We start from the raw sequence: 18,865 nt of genomic DNA, 5'->3' as shown, positions 1-18,865 counted from the left end.
ATCTGGTTTCCAGTTTCATCCATGTCCTGCAAAGGACATGAACTCATCCCTTTTTAATGGCTGCATAGTATTCCATGGTGTATATGTGCCACATATGCTTTATCCAGTCTATCATTGATGGGCATTTGGGTTGTTCCAAGTCTTTGCTATTGTGAATAGTGCTGCAGTAAACATACGTGTGCATGTGTCTTTGTAATAGAATGATTTATAATCCTTTGGGTATATAGCCAGTGATGGGATTGCTGGGTCAAATGCTGTTTCTGGTTCTAGATCCTTGAGGAGTCGCTACACTGTCTTCAACAATGGTTGAACTAATTTACACTCCAACCAACAGTGTAAAAGCATTCCTATTTCTCCACATCCTCTCCAGCATGTGTTGTTTCCTGACTTTTTAATGATTGCTATTCTAACTGGTGTGAGATGGTATCTCATTGTGATTTTGATTTGCATTTCTCTAATGACCAAGTGATGATGAGCTTTTTTTTATATGTTTCTTGGCCACATAAATGTCTTCTTTTGAGAAGTGTCTGTTCATATCCTTTGCCCACTTTTTGATGGGGTTGTTTTTTTCTTGTAAATTTGTTTAAGTTCCTTGTAGACTGTGGATGTTAGCCCTTTGTCAGATGGATAGATGGCAAAAGTTTTCTCCCATTCTGTAGGTTGCCTGTTCACTCTGATGATAGTGATGAGAGAGGGCATCCTTGTCTTGTGCTGGTTTTCAAACAGAATGCTTCCAGCTTTTGCCCATTCAGTATGATATTGGCTGTGGTTTGTCATAAATAGCTCTTATTATTTTGAGATACTTTCCATCAATACCTAGCTTATTGAGAGTTTTTAGCATGAAGAGGTGTTGAATTTTATTGAAGGGCTTTTCTGCGTCTATTGAGATAATCATGTGTTTTTTGTCATTGGTTCTGTTTAGTGATGGATTATGTTTATTGATTTGCATATGACCAGCCTTGCATCCCAGGGATGAAGCTGACTTGATTGTGGTGAATAAGCTTTTTGATGTGCTGCTGGATTCGGTTTGCCAGTATTTTATTGAGTATTTTTGCATTGATGTTTATCAGGGATATTAGCCTGAAATTTCCTTTTTTTGTTGTGTCTTTGCCAGGTTTTGGTATCAGGATGATGCTGGCATCAGAAAATGAGTTAGGGAGGAGTCCTTCTTTTTCTATTGTTTGGAATAGTTTCGGAAGGAATGATACCAGCTCCTCTTTCTATGTCTGGTAGAATTCGTCTGTGAATCCATCTGGTCCTGGGCTTTTTTTGACTGGTAGGCTATTAATTACTGCCTCAATTTTGGAACTTGTTATTGGTCTATTCGGGGATTCAACTTCTTCCTGGTTTAGTCTTGGGGGAGTGTATGTGTCCAGGAATTTATCAATTTCTTCTAGATTTTCTAATTTATTTATGTAGAGGTATTTATAGTATTCTTTGTTTGTATTTCTGTGGGATCAGTGGTAATATCCCCTTTATCATTTTTTATTATGTCTATTTGATTCTTCTCTCTTTTCCTCTTTGTTAGTCTGGTTATCCATCTATGTATTTTGTTAATCTTTAAAAAAAAAAAAAAACTAGCTCCTGGATTTGTTGTTTTTGAAGAGTTTTTTGTCTCTCTATCTTTTTCAGTTCTGCTCTGATCTTAGTTCTTGTCTTCTGCTAGCCTTTGAATTTATTTACTCTTACTTCTCTAGTGCTTTTAATTGTGATGTTAGGGTATTGATATTAGATCTTTCTTGCTTTCTCCTTTGGGCAGTTAGTGCTATAAATTTCCCTCTAAACACTGCTTTAGCTGTGTCCCAGAGATTCTGGTATGTTGTGTCTTTGTTCTCATTGGCTCAAAGAATTAATTTATGTCTGCCATAATTTTCTTATTTATCCAGGTGCCAGTCAAGACCAGAAAGGAAAAGAAACCTTCAATAGGCTGGGCATGGTGGTTCAGACCTGTAATCCTAGCACTTTGAGAAGTTGAGCCAAGAAGATCACTTGAGCTCAGGAGTTTAAGACCGGCCTATGTCACATGGTAAGACTCCCCTCATCTCTACAAAAAAATAAATAATTAGCTGGACATGATGGTGCGCTCCTGTGGTCTCAGCTATTTGGGAGGCTGAGGTGAGAGGATCCCTTGAACCTGGGAGGCTAAGGCTGCAGTGAGCCATGATCATGCTACTGCACGCCAGCCTAGATGACAGTGACACCCTGTCTCAAAAAGAAAAGACATCTTTGAAACCGCCTTTGCGAAATTATGCCTGAGACAGCCAAAGAGATCTAATTTAATTGACTCCATTTTGCTTCTAACCTCCAGGCTGTTCTTGTTCATTCTTGGGTGGAGGCTGAACTAACTTTGGGAGAAATTTAGTTTATAGTTTATAGTTTAAAACAAAGATGATTATAGCCCTTTTCCAAAGCAGGTATCCTTCTTTTCTAGGGAGTAGATTGCCTTTGTAGGACTAACATTAGCCACAAAATTAGAAATTATGGTTTAGGAGTCATGCAGCTGGAGGCTATAAGATTCTGATCCTCTCTAAATTGCTCCTTGAAATATTTTGCAGACCCTGCAAATGATAGGTCAGCTGGCACTACCTAGATCAGTAAACTGGCTCATCTGATCTTGTGGCCCCCCCACCTAGGAACTGATTTGGTGCAGGAGGACAGCTTTGACTCCCTATGATTTCGTCTTTGACCAATCAGCACTCCCAATTCACTGGTTCCCCCAACCCACCTGCTATCCTTTCTGCTCCCTGAATGCTCTGGGAAACTGATTTGAGTAATAATAAAACTCTGGTCTCATGCACAGCCAGCTCTGCGTGAATTACTCTTTCTCTATTGCAATTTCCCTGTCTTGATGAATCAGCTCTGTCTAGGCAGTAGGCAAGGTGTACCCCTTGGGGGTTTACACCTTCAACAATGGCATTTGTCTTACTGGTTTTTTAGAGGTTATGGTTGAAAGTTTTGGGAGAGAATGGGAAGGGTCCAGGGAAGCACTAAACACAATGGAGATTAAAGTACAGGGGAGGCTGGGTAGTGGCTCATGCCTGTAATCTCAGCACTTGGGGAGGCTGAGGCTTGGTGGTACAGACCTGTAGTCCCAACTACTTGGGAAGTTGAGGCAGGAGGATTGCTTGAGCCCAGGAGTTTCAGGATGCTGTGAGCTATGATAGTGCCACGGCATGCCAGTCTGGGTGACAGAGTTCTTGGCTCCAAAAATAAAAAATAAAGTACAGGAGAAACTCAAAGGTGTTCACTTGGTGATGGTACTACCAAGTAAGGAGTATTGGGAAACATGACCAGTGTTTTTGACTTCTACAATGAGAAGTGTTGAGGTAGCGGCATTTGAGATTGAGGGAGCAGCAGTGCTAATATTCTGTGGGCTCAAGACAGTGCTGCACAATTGTCCTTCCTTTAAATGCCAATAACATCCCCCACTGATGATTAATTAATCCTTATATCACTAAAGATTACAGAAACATGACACATGGTAGTATTATCTGGTCTCAAGGATCCAAATGGAATGCTGATGTCATATCCAGATAGTCACAGTGTCCTTGGCTTGTGGTAGCCATGAGAGAAGTGGTATTTGCTTTGGATAGGAACATGGTAGTTTAGATATACCTGGAGGGAGGGAGTGCTCCCTCTCAGTGGACTATTTTAATACAACAAATTAACACTCTCAAGTTTATTTGTTTCCAACATTTTTTATATTCATTATAAACAGGGTGATATGGTTTGGCTGTGTCCCTGCCCAAATCTCATCTTGAATTATAGTTCGTATTATTCCCATATGTCATGGGAGGGACGTGGTGGGATGTAATTGAATCACGAGGGCAAGTTTTTCCCATACTGTTCTTGAGGTGGTGAATAAGTTTCACAAGATCTGATGGTTTTACAAATGGGAGTTCCCCTACCTAAGCTCTCTTTTGCCTGCCACCATGTATGATGTGACTTTGCTCTTCATCTGTCTTCTGCCATGATTGTGAGGCCTCCCTAGCCATGTGGAACTGTAAATTAATTAAACCTCTTTCCTTTATAAATTATCCAGTCTCAAGTATGTCTTTATTAGCAGCATGAGAACAGACTAATACACAGGGTTAAACTAAGAAGAATTGGCTTGAATTATAAACTAGGTGTCCATCACATTGAGCATCCTCAGAGGGAAAGATGTGTAGACAATGCTATGCAAACCTCTAAGTTTTTCTTAGAAACATTTCTAATGGAACTATTTCATATTGGAATCACAGATTAATCAGTGGCTTTGTGTGTGTGCATATGTGTGTGTGTGAAAAGGAACGTCAGAGACTACCTCGAACCCACTGTCATACTTCTTAATACTTCAATATAGAAATACAAAGTGTGCTTCCATTGTGGTCACTCATACCATGCAAGTAAATGAATAGCTGAATACCTGGAACTTTGATTTTAAATGTAATTATGACCTTTAACAATAATGGCTGGTTTAAAAATGAGTCAAAGTGTAAGTAAAATGGGCAACAGATAATATACTTCAGTTCCCAAAGAATATTTATAAGGAAAAGTTGTGTTTCCTTTGCAGCTTTCAGCCTTAGAGAAAAGACTTCATCATCTCATAGGTGATGTGGCTTTCTGGGCTCCTGATATCTTCATAGAGTTTGACTGGAATTTCTTTCTCTTGAAAATGAATGGGCATTTTCTTGCTCTCCACACGCATAAGCTTCACTCCCAGGGGGCCCAAGTTTACATAATCCTATGATGAACAGACATGAAAAAGAATAGGAGAGGTGATTCAGCAAATTATCACCTTTGATAGATTAGGCTTTCTTTATTACAGTTGGCCTTTATCTGACAGACTTCATTGCCCCCTAATTGCTTGATGCTGTATAACACACGAAATATGAGAACCACTATAAATGGGAAAAAAGCAAAACACTCGGTAAACTTACATACCCTGTGGGGCATACATAGTAGGCAAGATCTCCCAAAAAGTAGGCAGCAAGGCTGGCAAGCTTGTCTCATAGTGGGTTAATGGGGGAGGGATGCTCTCTGTAGTTAGTGCCAAACTAACTATAGTCTGTGAAAAGAAAATAAAAACATGGGACCCCAATTCACTTTGCCAAAAGGAAAAAATTAAGCTGCAAGCTGAGTCATGTAAGTGACTGCTCTTCTTTTTGTTCCTAAGCAGATAGCTACAGATAAAAGGTTAAATATCTCCACAGGTAGCTACCCTATGTGCACCTGATCTTTTGTAAAGTGTGAGGTGAATACATAATTGACTGTTCCCTACCTGCTCCTTTTCTCTTGCAACATGTGGATGACCATACCCTCCTGCTTTCCCCTCCAGCCCACTTTTCTCCTTTAAATACTGAAGGCTTCCAAGTCATCTTTGGAGAAACGCACAGACGATACACTGTTTCTGTGATTTCATGTTTTTTTCTCCCAGGTATTGTCCTTAACATTGGCAAAATCAACTTCTAAATTGATTGAGACCTGTCTCAGATACCTTTTGGTTTACAAGTCTAAGCTATCAAAAAACAGAATTAGAAGTCTAACTGATAAGAAATCCCATAGCCAACCCAAAACTGGGTGGACAGAGCTCACACCCTACCCAACGTCCCTTCCTCTGGGAAGTCTCCCCTGCCATAACTCTTGCTTTTTAATTTGTTCGACACGACTCTTTAGCAAACTTTTTCCAAGTGTTCACTGTATGCCAGCCCTGTGTCAAGTACTAGGGTGCAATGATAAGCTCATAGACTGATCGGGGACATAGGTACATGTGGTCTGTTTACTCTTAAATGGTAGTTGTTGATTTTCTTACCTGTCTTCTACAAGTCTGTAAGTGATTTGGGGTAAGGGCTGCTGTATAGGCATCTTGGAGATTTGATTTCTTGCTATTCTCTCCCTTAAAGGCACAAGCATTTAACAAGGACCTGGCATGTTGTGGGACTCTCAATAAATATTTATTTGAATTTAGAAGAATCAAAGAATGAAAAAGGAAGGTGATGTCTTATTTCTCAAAATATATATAATTCTATCTACCTTTCAAAATATGTAGCTGTGATAAATGCAGGACAGGAGAAAAGTAAGTTGATGGAGATCTATCACGTATTTCAGAATCACTGGGAGGAGGATTCTCAAGTTATAAACCGTGGCCATGGCAGTTTGACTACATTGAAAACTTGCATGGAAAGTAAGAAGGTCTTTCATTCAACCAAATGGTATGCAATTTGGGGATTCTGTAGACAACTGTCCACTAGCCTGAGATTATCATGACATCCAGGAGTCATGATTCTAACATACTCATGGAGGTGTTTCAGTGTTAGAGGAACTAGAACTTTAGTCTTTAAATCATCACTTGTTGGCAGCAGGATTGAATTGTTGTTAGTTAAAATGGTTTGTGTTGGTTTATTCAGTTTCTTCTGCTTTCTTACATCATCTTTTTCACTACCAGACTTTAAATTCTAGGAGAACTTTTAAAGCACCAAGAAGGAAAATAACAAGGGATGGCTGTGGGAGTAACTGGAAAGTACTAGAAAGAAGTTTTAAAATTAAAAGGCTTAAAACTCCAGGTTTTAACGAATGGTATATGTGGCAATTTGTACTTTCCAAAGATAGCCTAATTCCTATCATATTCCAAGTGCTTTTACAATGTGATGCTGACCTTCCTCCATCAAGATGTAGGAGCTATGTTCCTTCCCCTTGGATGGAACTTTGTAATTGGATCAACTAGTAGAATATGATGGAAGTGACAGTGTATGATTTCCAAGGCTAAGACATACAAACTGCTGCTTTCTTTTTTCTTTTCTTTTTTTTTTTTTTTTTGAGATGGAGTCTTATTCTGTCCCCCAGACTGGAGTGTAGTGGTGCAGTCTCTGCTCACTGCAACCTCTGCCTCCTGGGTCCAAGCGATTCTCCTGACTCAGCCTGCCAACTATCTGGGATTACAGGCACGCACCACCATGCCCAGCTAATTTTTGTGTTTTTAGTAGAGATGAGGTTTCACCATGTTGGCCAGGCTGGTCTTGAACTCCCGACCTCAGGTGACCCACCCACCTCAGCCTCCTAAAATGCTAGGATTACAGACATGAGCCACCACAGCCAAATTGCTGCTTTCATCTTGGTCTCTAGGACTGCTTGGTCTGGGAAAAGACACACTATAACAAAGGAAATTCAAAACACCCTTTGGGGAGGCACATGTAAAGAAGAAGTGAGGCTCTCAGTTTAGCCAGCATCAACATTCCATGAATAAACCAGCTTGGAAGTGAACACACATGCCCCAATCAAGCCTTCAGACGAGTGCAGACCTATCCAACATATGGTTGCAACTGAGAGTCCACCAAGTGAGAACTGTTGAGTGGAGCCCTTCCTGAATTTCTAACCAACAGAGCCCCAAGAGAGAATGCATAATTGTTGTTATAAGCCACTAGGTTTTAGGGATAGTTAAGTAGCATTAGATAACTTACTTTGTATGCTAGTAATGGAGGCCTATAAGGGAATATAGATAGCAAATTGGGCAAGAGTAGGAGTGAAAATAGTATCCAAATGAGAGATGTGAATGGTGGGCCAATTTTACTAATAATTGTAAATGGAATTTACACTATGCATATGTTAGGTGAATTTTCTCGATTAATAAAACAGCATTTTCTTGGTAGTCAAAGTTATGTTCTTATCAATCTTACTTTGAAATCCTTCTCATCCTCATATAGTAAGTACTTCACATCAGTGTCCCCAGACTCTGTGCGTGAGCTTTCCTCTTCAGCTGGCTTCACATACTGGAGATCTGTGATGCTCTTTTCATGACTAAGACGTGTCCTGATCTCATCTGATGAGTGCATCATGTTTCCACTTTCTGCTTTGATGGGTTGCAGTTCTGACTTCTCTTCTTGGATGAATACAGAGGAATTAATTATGTATACCTTTTTGAACATAGAAATATGAAAATGCAATACATACTTTGTCACATTTTTAATTGGATGGAACTTGGAGAACTGCAAATGTAGAATTTATGTATTAAAGTAAGAGGGAGTCCCATTTGTAGAAATTCTAAGTCGTATTACTTTTTGTTAGCTAATAAGTTACAGTAATTATATGGGTGTCTACGTATATGTTGTCATTTTGGTTAGCTAAATAGGGCCCTAAACCTGCCAGTGTAGACAACAGACCATCCCTCATCCCTTTTCGCCAGTATTTATTTAATTTACTGTGAAACATGGTGACCTTCATTTGAAAGTGGGACTACAGAGAGGAGATAGATTAGGACAAGCCCTGCAAGAGGAGAAATTTAGAGGAGCTGGCAGGTATCTACTCCCTGAATAGCTTTTGTATGTGGGGCACCTGCGCACAATAGGTAAGTGTTTTTTAAATTGAAAACAAGAGTTTGAAAAAATATCATCACTATTGCAATAAAGTAATACCTATATGTGCTTCTGGCGATTCCAAAGGCATTTCTTCAGGTGGCACTTCTAGTCCAGCAGCTTGTATAAGATATAGTTGCCTAAAAGAACAAATAAGAAAACCGGTCTGTCAGTCAATAAATATTGCATTGCATGCTTACTAGGGTGTATCTCTCTACTAGGTGCTAAAGAAATGAGACATAATTTCTACCCTGAGGAGCATAAAGCCCAGTGGGGTGGCAGACAGCCTAACAGTATTTTAAAGTCACTGTATGCTAATTACAATTATGGGTAATTAGCACAGTGTGAGAATGCTGGGATGCAGAAAGCAGCAGCACCTGAGTCAGACTTAGGGCAAAGGAAAGTTTTCCTGGATGAAACCTGAGCCTAGTCTTTGATATGGTTTAGCTGGGCCCCACCCAAATCCCATCTTAAACTCTAGTTCCCATAATCCTCACATGTTGTGGGAGGGACCAGGTGGGAGGTAATTGAATCATGGAGGTGGTTACCTCCATGCTGTTCTCGTGTTAGTGCGTGAGTTCTCATGAGATCTGATGGTTTTATAGGGGGCCTTTCCCCAACCTTCACTCTGCACTTCTTCCTGCTGCCACGTGAAGAAGGTTGTGTTTGCTTCCCCTTCTGCCATGATTCTAAGTTTCCTGAGGCCTCCCCAGCCTAGTGGAACTGTGAGTCAAACCTCTTTCCTTTCTAAATTATTCAGTCTCGGGCTGTTCTTTATAGCAGCGTGAGAATGGACTATACAGTCTTGAACCTGAAGATGCTTGCCAGGGAAGAGCTAGGGGTGAGAGAAGGATATTTCAAATAAGGGAATAACACAAAGTTCAAAAGATGAGAGTGAGCATGGTGCCAGTCAGGTCATTGTTGTAGTATTTCAGTTGCAGAATGATAGTGGCCTGAAAGACATGGTTTTGAGATGAAGAGAGAAGGAGAAAGCAAGCAGTAGGAATCCAAGATGCCATCTAGGTCCTGGCTTTCACTTAGTGGTATGCTTCAGCTGCAAGCCCAGTGAATTGATGTCCACCTGCTGTTGTAGCTCTCTGTACATGGTTTAATTCTGCGCTTACATTTTTAGAATGTCCACTGAATTATCAATCAGAAAATATAATGCCTTGAAAACTGTGTATGGCATTTCCATGAGGTTTACCTGAAGACAGCATGAAGTAATTGAACTCTTGCAAATGTGCAAACAAGCTTTCATGCTTGGAAGCTAAGCAACCAAAGTGAATCCCCTAAATTAGGGGCTGTCAGTTATTTAAAGAACATGAATAAAGTGTTATCCAGATGGTAATGGCTCCAGCAAATACTGTAACTACGTGCAATGTTTACACCTATGAAACCTAAAAACTTTAGTTACAGTAAGTTTAGTAAAAGTATCTTAGTAAAGGTAAGTTTTGCATGTAGCTTTGGTCTGCAGGGAGACATGTCTGAGGCTATAGAATTCTTTTCTTTCCTAGTTTACCATTGTGAACAATTAAGATCTTTCTAAAAGCCATAACCTTCAGGAATCTAGCTTTTTCTATTAATCACTAGTTTGCTGTCATTTCTGTACTACTACAGGGTAGCAACACTTGATACTTAATGATATGGAAAATAGTTTAAAAGATGTTATTGTGGTAAGCTAGTGTTAGATTTGTAGATATTGACCCACTTAGCCTCAGTCATGTGGCACTGGAGTCCCAGTCAGTCACCTCTGGCTGACAGTTGCCTCATCTGTTTGCACCAGTGTGTCAAACAAATCCTATAACATTCTATGTGAGTTGCAATGGAAAAAAGTTTGAGTAGCTTTGCATAGGAAATGCGGTAACTCCATTAACCACAATATCCCATTCCTCATCCAAATTGGAAATAGAACTTCTTCTATGTCCACTGGGGACTGTTCCTGTCTATTTCTTATCATCCTACTAGTATTATACAAAACTTAATTCTCAACAAAGAGATGGAGGGGGCAGTTACCATAAAAATATAATATGTATGATATTTCTTTGGCTTGGAAGTGGGTACAGTAAAAGCTCCTGAGTACTCTCAGGTTATCTTTCTCCATAAGTCTAGTAGATAATTGAAGGGTTTCAGATTTTCCTGTTTCTTTATGCAGTTCTTTCTAAAATGTCCAAAACAATTGCCTCAAGGAGTTTACAGTCTAGTAAAGAAGCAGACATTAAATAAGTAATCAAAAGTGTGATAAAGGTTGGTTACACAGGAAAAGTTCAGGGTGCTGTGGAAGCATATAGCAAGGACACATTTATCAGTTCCTATAAATGTCACCCATTGCTGTTTCTTTTCCCTTGGAAAGATTTTGATTTCATTTCTTCCAACTCTGAAGCTAGACTAAGCACTCCATTCCTCTCAGTAAAGAAAACCAACCCCTAAAGCACTGATGAACAATGTGGATTTTACTGAAGATTTTTGAGGGGAAGTGTGAGGATTAGGTTAAATTACATACTGCACAGTAAACAACTAAATGAAAATCCCCATTAAAAGTTTCTTAGTCTCCCATTCTATTCTTGCCAACTCCCCTCTGGCCAGTGAAATAATTCCCTTTTTTAGAATTATTAGCACTTTACAACCATGTCAGAACAAATATACCAGACTGAGCTGATCCATGTAGAGACACGGGGCTGGCTGCTTAGAGGGTAACTCTTTCCTAAAGTTTAGCCAGTTCAGAAAAGAGGGCAGTGGACAGCAGGTATAGCAGTAGTTAGAAGCCACACACCAGCAATGCCTGGCAGAGATTAGACATGATCCCAAAGGCAGCAGCAGCGGCAGCAGATAACGAGGATTAGAGGTGGGGCAGGAAGGTAGCACTGGAGACCTGATAACAGAGAGGAGGGCTGGCAAAAGCAAGCATTGCCTACTGGGCAACAGTGAGCACCTACTGCCTATAGGCCCTCTAGGGCATCAGCTCAAAAGACTGGAAGTACAGGAGTTCAGTAATCAATCCTCATTCAGCCTTCCCTCATCTATATTGGTATCGACTCTATCTGAAGCACACAAATAATTATGCAAAGGGGGCAGATGGCCTCTTTCTCTATTCTGCCCCACCCAGCGTATCTTTTAATTTCTCTTATCTTGTATCTGACACCCATCATTTAGCCTGATGTTATTTCAAAGAACCCATAACAAAGAACCCATAAGTTTCCTGTATCCACCTTTCTTGGAAAACAATAGAAAGTTTATAAATAACAAATACATGATCATGTCTCAAATAGTATTTTTCCATGTCTCACAAACAATTTTCTGTGGAAAATTGTTCCTGCCTCTTCCACCAGGTTCAACTCAACATCTGCTTTAATGCCTAGACTAGACATTTCTCTCCTATACTTGCATACACGCACCCTACATTTGTGTGACTTCCCCTCTCTTCCTAAACACACTACTATTTAGATTATTTTTTTGTGTTGACTACTTGTCTAAATTATGAGTGTCATTTTGAATTTTAATTTTATATTCAAGGGCCCTAGGTTTCTGTCAAGATTAATAAAATTAAGACTTTTTTTTTTTGGTCAAATAAGGAAAACTTCTAACTGAAAATATAAAACCGTAAACACCACTTGGTTTCTTGTGTGCAAGAACAAATGTGACTTGGAATGCCTACGGAGGCCTTCTTTTCTTGGCCTACGGAGTAGTTCTGACTCTTTGAACCAAAAGAAGTAATTCTAGAATCCACAGGAGACCAGATAACCTCCATGAAACTTCCAGAAAGTGGATCAGCTCCTCCTCTGTGCTAATGCTTTACCTCCTCCATATTCTACTGTACTGTTATGTATTTATTTTCATGACCGTTCCCCTGGAGGTTCCTGAAGGTTGGCAGTTATGATGTTCACGTTATGTGCTGGCTATAGTGACTACAGTGCATTGCAAAAAAAAAAAACAAGCAAAGTTTACACTGTACCAGTGATCAATAGTAATAATCCTATACCTTCATCATGACCATTTTGTATGTCCCTTTCTTTTTGGACTGCTGCAATCTGGCTGGAGCATTGAATAACTAAATCATCACTTTTTTTTTAATTTTAAAAACTACTTTTTACAGATACAAACATTACAAAATACTTTATATATATTACATATATATATAAATAATTTTCACCTGGGTATTTTGAGATCCACAAGTCTACAGTTGAATAATTGATCAATAAGCACCAAATTTTCTTCTTCCAGTTTATGAATAGCATTTTCTAATTCTTCAACTTCCTTTCTGTGAATTGCAACCTGTTCTCAGAGGAGAAAATGAATGTTGGTACTTACTGATTTAGTTCTATTAAGTTTTCTTTTCTTTTCTTGAGACAGAGTTTCACTTTTGTCACCCAGGCTGGAGTGCAGTGGTGCAATATCAACTCACTGCAACCTCCACCTCCCGGGTTCAAGCGATTCTCCTGCTTCGGCCTGCTGAGTAGCTGGGATTACAGACATGTGCCACCACGTCTAGCTAATTTTGTATTTTTAGTAGAGACAGGGTTTCTCTATGTCGGCCATGGTTGGTCTTGAACTTCTGACCTCAGGTGATCCACCCACCTTGGCCTCCCAAAGTACTAGGATTACAGGTGTGAGCCACCATGCCCGGCCAAGTTCTATTAAGTTTACAATAATAAACTCAACTTCTAAAAGTGCATTCGCCTAGGGGAAGATCTATTATGTATCATTTATTACTGGGCTTGCTTTGTCCTTCCTCTCTAAAAAGGAATAGGTGAAAATCTTTTTTAGATCATCAGCAGAGCTTGTCTGAATAGTTAGGTAGTTATTACAGAATAGCAGGAATTGTCTTTTTCTACCCTTCAAAAACACTGCTGGACTTACATGTGAGCCAGAGGCAGAGATAACTGAGAAAACATGGGTGATGAATTTAGCAATAGGGCATATTAGTAGCTAAGTTAGGACGTATCTAAGGGTAACTATAAACAATACAATGAAAACCAATAACACTGGGAAAATGCTATTTATTGATACTTTTTAAAAGAGAAGCACAGGCCTAGTAGTCCTTCTATCAGCCTCTAGAATACAATGATGTTCTCTCCGAGTGCTAGGTAGTTCTGAGAATTGTTAGGTAGATGAAATATTGTTTGTCCATTCGTTCATTCATTCAGTTGTATTGTATGCCTATCATGTAGCAGAAATAATGTTACACTTTGGGAACAAAGGATCAACAATATGTAGTAACCTTCAAGGATCTTGTAGCCTAGTGGGAAAAATGGTGATGAAAACAGAAAATAGCATGATAATAACCAAAATGGAAACTATCCAGGTGCTATGGGAGGAGAGAGAGGTTCACCCTACTTCTATCAGTTGTCGGGGATAAGAGAGCATTAATAGAAGAGATGACACCTAATCTGGATCCTGAAAGCTAAGCAGGGACTCCCTAGGCAGACATAGGAGGCTGTGCCCCAGGCAGAAGAAAGCACATGTGCAAAGGCACGATCATTTTGATGTGGACAGATACAAAATAAGAATAGGGAGAAGCAAGAGAGGAACTGGATAATTAAGGAAGAGCCAAATAATGCTAAAGAGTTTGGTTTTTATCCTGTAGGTGATGGAAGGTCATTGATAAACGTAGCAAGTTTAGTTAATGTTTACTGAAAAAATGGACTAACTTTGGTACATCAATTGGGCTTGTAAAAAAGAAGAAGAAAAATAATGTGGTTAATTCAAATAGGAACAAATGTCCTGGTTCTGTTGATAGAGCTCTCATCTGTGCTATATTTTGTTGGGAGGCTGAGACAGGACAATCACTTGAACTCGGTAAGTGGAGATCGCAGTGAGCTGACATCATGCCACTGCACTCCAGCCTGGGCAACAGAGTGAGACTCTGTGTCAGAAAAAAAGAGTGTATTTTGATAACTTTTGTCCAAAAAGGGCTTGATAGTGGGAAGAGTATATAGAAGAACGTTACTAGATAGAACCTCCAAACCTGCCTCTCCGCCACCCAAAGCAGCATGAACTACACAGGTGCTGGATCAGGAGGCGCTAATGGGGAGAGATCAGAACAGTAGGAGAATTAGAAGCTAGAGCATCAAATAGAAAGAGGTAGGCTGGTAAGAATAATGGTAATATAAACTGGAGGAAGTAATAAAAGTCTTGAGGGAATAGATGTAACAAAAAAGGCACAGGGGTATAGATTCAGTATCTCTTGTCAGGAGCTGCCAAGAGTGTAACTGAGATGGGTACTCAGAAGGAGATGACTAACATTTTCTGCTTTGTCACTGAGATTTAATTGTATTTTGGAATCTTAAAGCATTCAATATGTTATCACATGCATATCTCTATTACATCACCATTTATTAAATGCATGAATTCTTAGCAAATAACACAAAAAACAAAAATTAAACAATAATTAGCTTGGTGTGGTAGCGTGCACCTGTAGTACCCACTACTTGGAAGACTGAGGCAGGAGGATCACTTGAGTCCCGAAGTTCAGTGTTACAGTGAGCTATGATTGCACCACTATACTTCAGCCTGGGTGACAGAGTGAGACGCTTTCTCAAAACAAAAACAAAAACAAAAAACCCCCAAAGCATGAGACAGGGCTTGCTCTGTCACCCGGGCTGGAGTGCAGTGGTACCATCCCGGCTTACTGCAACTCCAACCTCCTAGGGCTTGGGTGATCCTCCCGCTTCAGCCTCCTGAGTAGTGGGAACTACAGGTGTGCCACCACACCTGGATAAATTTTTTTTTTTTGGTATTTTTTGTAGAGATGGGATTTCGTCATGTTGCTCGGGTTGGTCTTAAACTCCTGGGCTTCAAGCAAGCTGCTTGCCTCGGCCTCCCAAAGTGCTGGGATTACAGGCATGAGCCACCTAGTGATGAATTCTTATTTATTTATTTATTTATTTTTGCTCTGTCACCCAGGCTGGAATGCAGTGGCATGATCTCAGCTCACCTCAGCCTCTGCCTCCTGGATTCAATCAATTCTCTTGCCTCAGCCCCACGGCACCTTCCATGAGCACGCGCCATGACACCCAGCTAATTTTAAAAAAAAATTTTTAGTAGAGATGGGGTTTTATCATGTTGGCCAGGCTGGTCTTGAGCTCCTGAACTCAAGTGATCCACCCACCTTGGCCTCCCAAAGTGCTGGGATTATAGGCGTGAGCTACTGTGTCCAGCCATAAATTCTTTTTTTTGTTTTTGTTGTTGACATGGATAAAGCTGAACATAAATTCTTATTATGGGCAAGGTTCAGAGCTAGATGTAGAAAGATGCAAGGGTGAATAAGGCATGGCTTCTTCCCTCAAGAGAGCTTATAATCCAGAGATTAAAACCACAGATAATTATAATATAAAGCAATACCATTGCCATGGAAAAGGCTCAAATATTGCTGGTGGCTTGAAGTTAGAAAGAAAGGCTGTATTTAACTCATTAATAAGAACTGCATGTAGCTGAAGTACATTCTCTCAAAAGGCAGTGAGCTTTGTTTCATAGATGGCATTTAAGCACAGGTTAGGTGGCTACTTTGTATGTAAAGGGTTCAAGTAGAAGGGTAGATTGGGCTAGATAAGCTTAAGTTACTACTGTCCTCACAAACCAGAAACAGGCTACTAAGAAATGGATTTCAATGACTCTCTGTTACTTGCTAGAGAGAGCTCAAATTTCTCTGCATCAGTTGCACAATGTGGGCCAGACCTCCTTCTCCATTAATTATGATAGACGTACTATACAATGTAAGATGTCAGTAATAGAGGAAACTGGGTGTGGCATATAGGAGAACTCTCTTTGTATCCTTGCAATAATTCTGTAAATTTAAAATTTATTTTAAAGAAGCAGTCAAGGGCAAAACCCCTTTCATGCTCCCTGACATCTCTGAACTGACTGGCAAGTCAGTCATTGAATGATTTTATGCAGAAGATTGACATGACCATGCTTTATTTATTTATTTTTAAATTTCATTTATTTTTTTGAGACAGAGTCTCACTGTGTTACCCAAGCTGGAGTGCAATGGCACAATCTTGGCTCACTGCAACCTCTGCCTCCTAGGCTCAAGTGATCCTCCTGCCTCAGCCTCCCAGGTAGCTGGGACTACAGATAGGTTTATGTTTTAGAAAGATGACTCTGAGGCAGTGTGAAGGAGAAAGGGGAAGGTTCCATTCTAGGCAGGGAGGAAAACCAGATAAGACACAAGTGAAAGATCTGGGTGAGAGATAATGAGGCCTGAACTAGGACGATGGCAGAGAAGGAGAGGTGGTTAAAGTAGAAGTGATGGGACTTGGAGGCCTTCTGAATGTGAGAAGTGAAAAGAACATTTCTAAAATAGTTGGCACTTCAGCCAGGGGTGGTAGCTCACTGCCTGTAATCCTAGCACTTTTGGAGACTGAGGCTGATGGATCACTTGAGGTCAGGAGTTCGAGAAGCGCTTGAACTTGGGAGATGGAGGTTGCAGCAGGCTGAGATCATGTCACTGCATTCCAGCCTGGGCAACAGAGTGAGACTCTGTCTCAAAAGTAAATAAATAAATTTAAAAAATAAAAATAGTTGGCACTTGAACAACACATGCAGGTTTTTTTTTTCTTTTTTTTTTTTTTGAGATGGGGGTCTCACTCTGCCACCTAGGCTGGAGTGCAGTGGTGTGATCTCAGCTCACTGCAACCTCTGCCTCCTGGGCTCAAGTGATTCTCCTGCCTCAGCTTCCTGAGTAGGTGGGATTACAGGTGCCCACCACCATGCCCGGCTAATTTTTGTATTTTTAGTAGAGATGGGGTTTCACCATGTTGGTCAGGCTGGTCTCAAATTCCTGACCTCAAGCGATCCATCTGCTTCAGCCTACCAAAGTGTTGGGATTACAGGCGGGAGCTACCATATCTGGCCAACATGCAGGTTTTTTTCAACCAAACACAGATAAAAAATGCAGTATTCCTGGGGTGCAAAACTCATATATACAGAGATATATATCATAAACATGCTATAACCTATGCTACATTCCATAACCTATCCTATAAACATGGGTTCTGCAGGCCTGACTGCCAGATTTGAGTGTGCTTCGATTTTGGTATAAGTGGGAGTGCTGGGACAAATCCCTTGAGTATAAACAGGGGTGACTTAACTCCCAAGTTTCTGGCTTAGGTGACTGGATAATGGTGGCATTCTTAAGTGGGACAGACAAAGTAGGAGAGGAGGCAGTTTTGGGAAAAAGGGAAGATGCAGTCAATTTAGGAGTTTGAGAAGTCTGTGGTGCATTTAGGTGGAGTTGCACAGCTGGTTGTCGAATATGTGAATTTAGAGCCTGGGATTGAGAACACTTTCAACTTGGAAAGGATACTTTCTAGGCCTGCAACACAATTATCATCCTCAGACACTTCTTCCCTGGTATTCTGGGAAGTACACTATTTCCTGTTTTTCTCTTCATCATTTACTTTCTTGTTTTGCTGAAGTATGTGGTTAATTCCTGAGAAAGCATGTGAAGCATTCTGAGCCTTGGCATTTCTGAAAATAGCTTTATTTGTCCTTAATCTAGTTTAGCTGAGTATAGAACTCCAAGTTAAAAATAATTTTTCATCTGAACTTTGCTATTGAAAAATCAAATGTGAGTCTGGGTCTTATTCCTTTGTAGTTAACTTCACTCCCAACCCTACCTGCTTCTGCCAGAAACTTTTAGGATTTTCCTTTTGTTCTTGGTGTTCTGAAAATTCATGTCCTTTTCAGAGCCCTGAAATTTTCTTCTGTTATTTCATTGATGATTTCCTTCCCTCCATTGTCCCTTTTTTTCGTCTCTTTCTTTTTTCTTTTTTTGAGACTCTCTGTCACCCAGGCAAGGAGTGCAATGGTGCGATCATAGCTCACTGACGCCTTGACCTCCTGGGCTCAAGTGATTCTCCCACTTCAGCCTCCTGAGTAGCTGGGACCACAGCTATTTATTTTTTGTAGAGCTGAGGTCCTGCTATGTTGCTGAGTCTGGTCTTGAATGCCTGGGCTCAAGCAATCCTCCCACCTCAGCTTCCCAAAGTGTTGGAATTAAAGGAGTGAGCCACTGCACTGGCTCCTATTCTTTCTTTCTGAAATTACTATGTATTAGTTGGATATTGTACATCTTACATTAGTACTCTGTGTTTCTTATTTCTCTTCTTCCTTTTTTGTTTGTATTGTGGTCTTCCCTGTTTTGAGAGTTGATCTCTGTTCTGTATTTTATTTTATTTTTGAGACGGAGTGTCAATCTGTTGCCCAGGCTGGAGTGCAGTGGTTCGATCACAGCTGACTGCAGCTTCAAACTGCTGAGCTCAAGCAGTCCTCCCCCTCAGCCATCTGGGTCTTTGGAACTACAGGCACTCACCACCATGCCTGGTTAACATTTCTATTTTTTTATAGATGGGGTTTCACTATGTTGCCCAAGCTGGTCTCAAACTCCTGGGCAATCCGCCTGCATTGGCCTCCCAAAGTACTGGAATTACAGGCATGGACCACCATGCCTGGTCTGTTTCCTATTTTATATTTGATTTTTGTTCTGAAAGCATCTTGTTTTATAAATAAAATGCCTTCTACAATTGAAAAAATATCTATCT

General features: G+C 40.3%; 1 protein-coding gene across 2 annotated transcripts in view; it reads right to left on the bottom strand.

Annotated features, from left to right (window-relative positions):
* Positions 1 to 4,034: 4,034 nt before the first annotated feature.
* The window catches only part of CCDC83 (coiled-coil domain containing 83), a 61,272-nt gene continuing 46,441 nt past the window's right edge, over positions 4,035 to 18,865 (bottom strand). Inside the window, exons 8-12 of one of the 2 annotated variants that reach the window (XM_012469504.2) lie at positions 12,475 to 12,596; positions 11,098 to 11,196; positions 8,388 to 8,467; positions 7,653 to 7,855; positions 4,035 to 4,723 (exon numbers count right to left, since the gene is read on the bottom strand). In XM_012469504.2, coding sequence (XP_012324927.2) covers positions 4,562 to 4,723; positions 7,653 to 7,855; positions 8,388 to 8,467; positions 11,098 to 11,196; positions 12,475 to 12,596 — 666 coding nt within the window. In that variant the 3' untranslated portion in view covers positions 4,035 to 4,561. The remainder of the gene's footprint in view (positions 4,724 to 7,652; positions 7,856 to 8,387; positions 8,468 to 11,097; positions 11,197 to 12,474; positions 12,597 to 18,865) is intronic. The other variant, XM_012469505.2, reaches the window with a different exon arrangement.

This window comes from Aotus nancymaae, unplaced genomic scaffold, assembly GCF_030222135.1.
Source record: "Aotus nancymaae isolate 86718 unplaced genomic scaffold, 86718_ANA_hifiasm-v0.15.2.pri h1tg000059l, whole genome shotgun sequence".
In the NCBI taxonomy this organism is placed as follows: domain Eukaryota; kingdom Metazoa; phylum Chordata; class Mammalia; order Primates; family Aotidae; genus Aotus; species Aotus nancymaae.
Note: the sequence above shows the minus strand (reverse complement) of the source record. Positions and strands in the feature narration are given on the sequence as shown.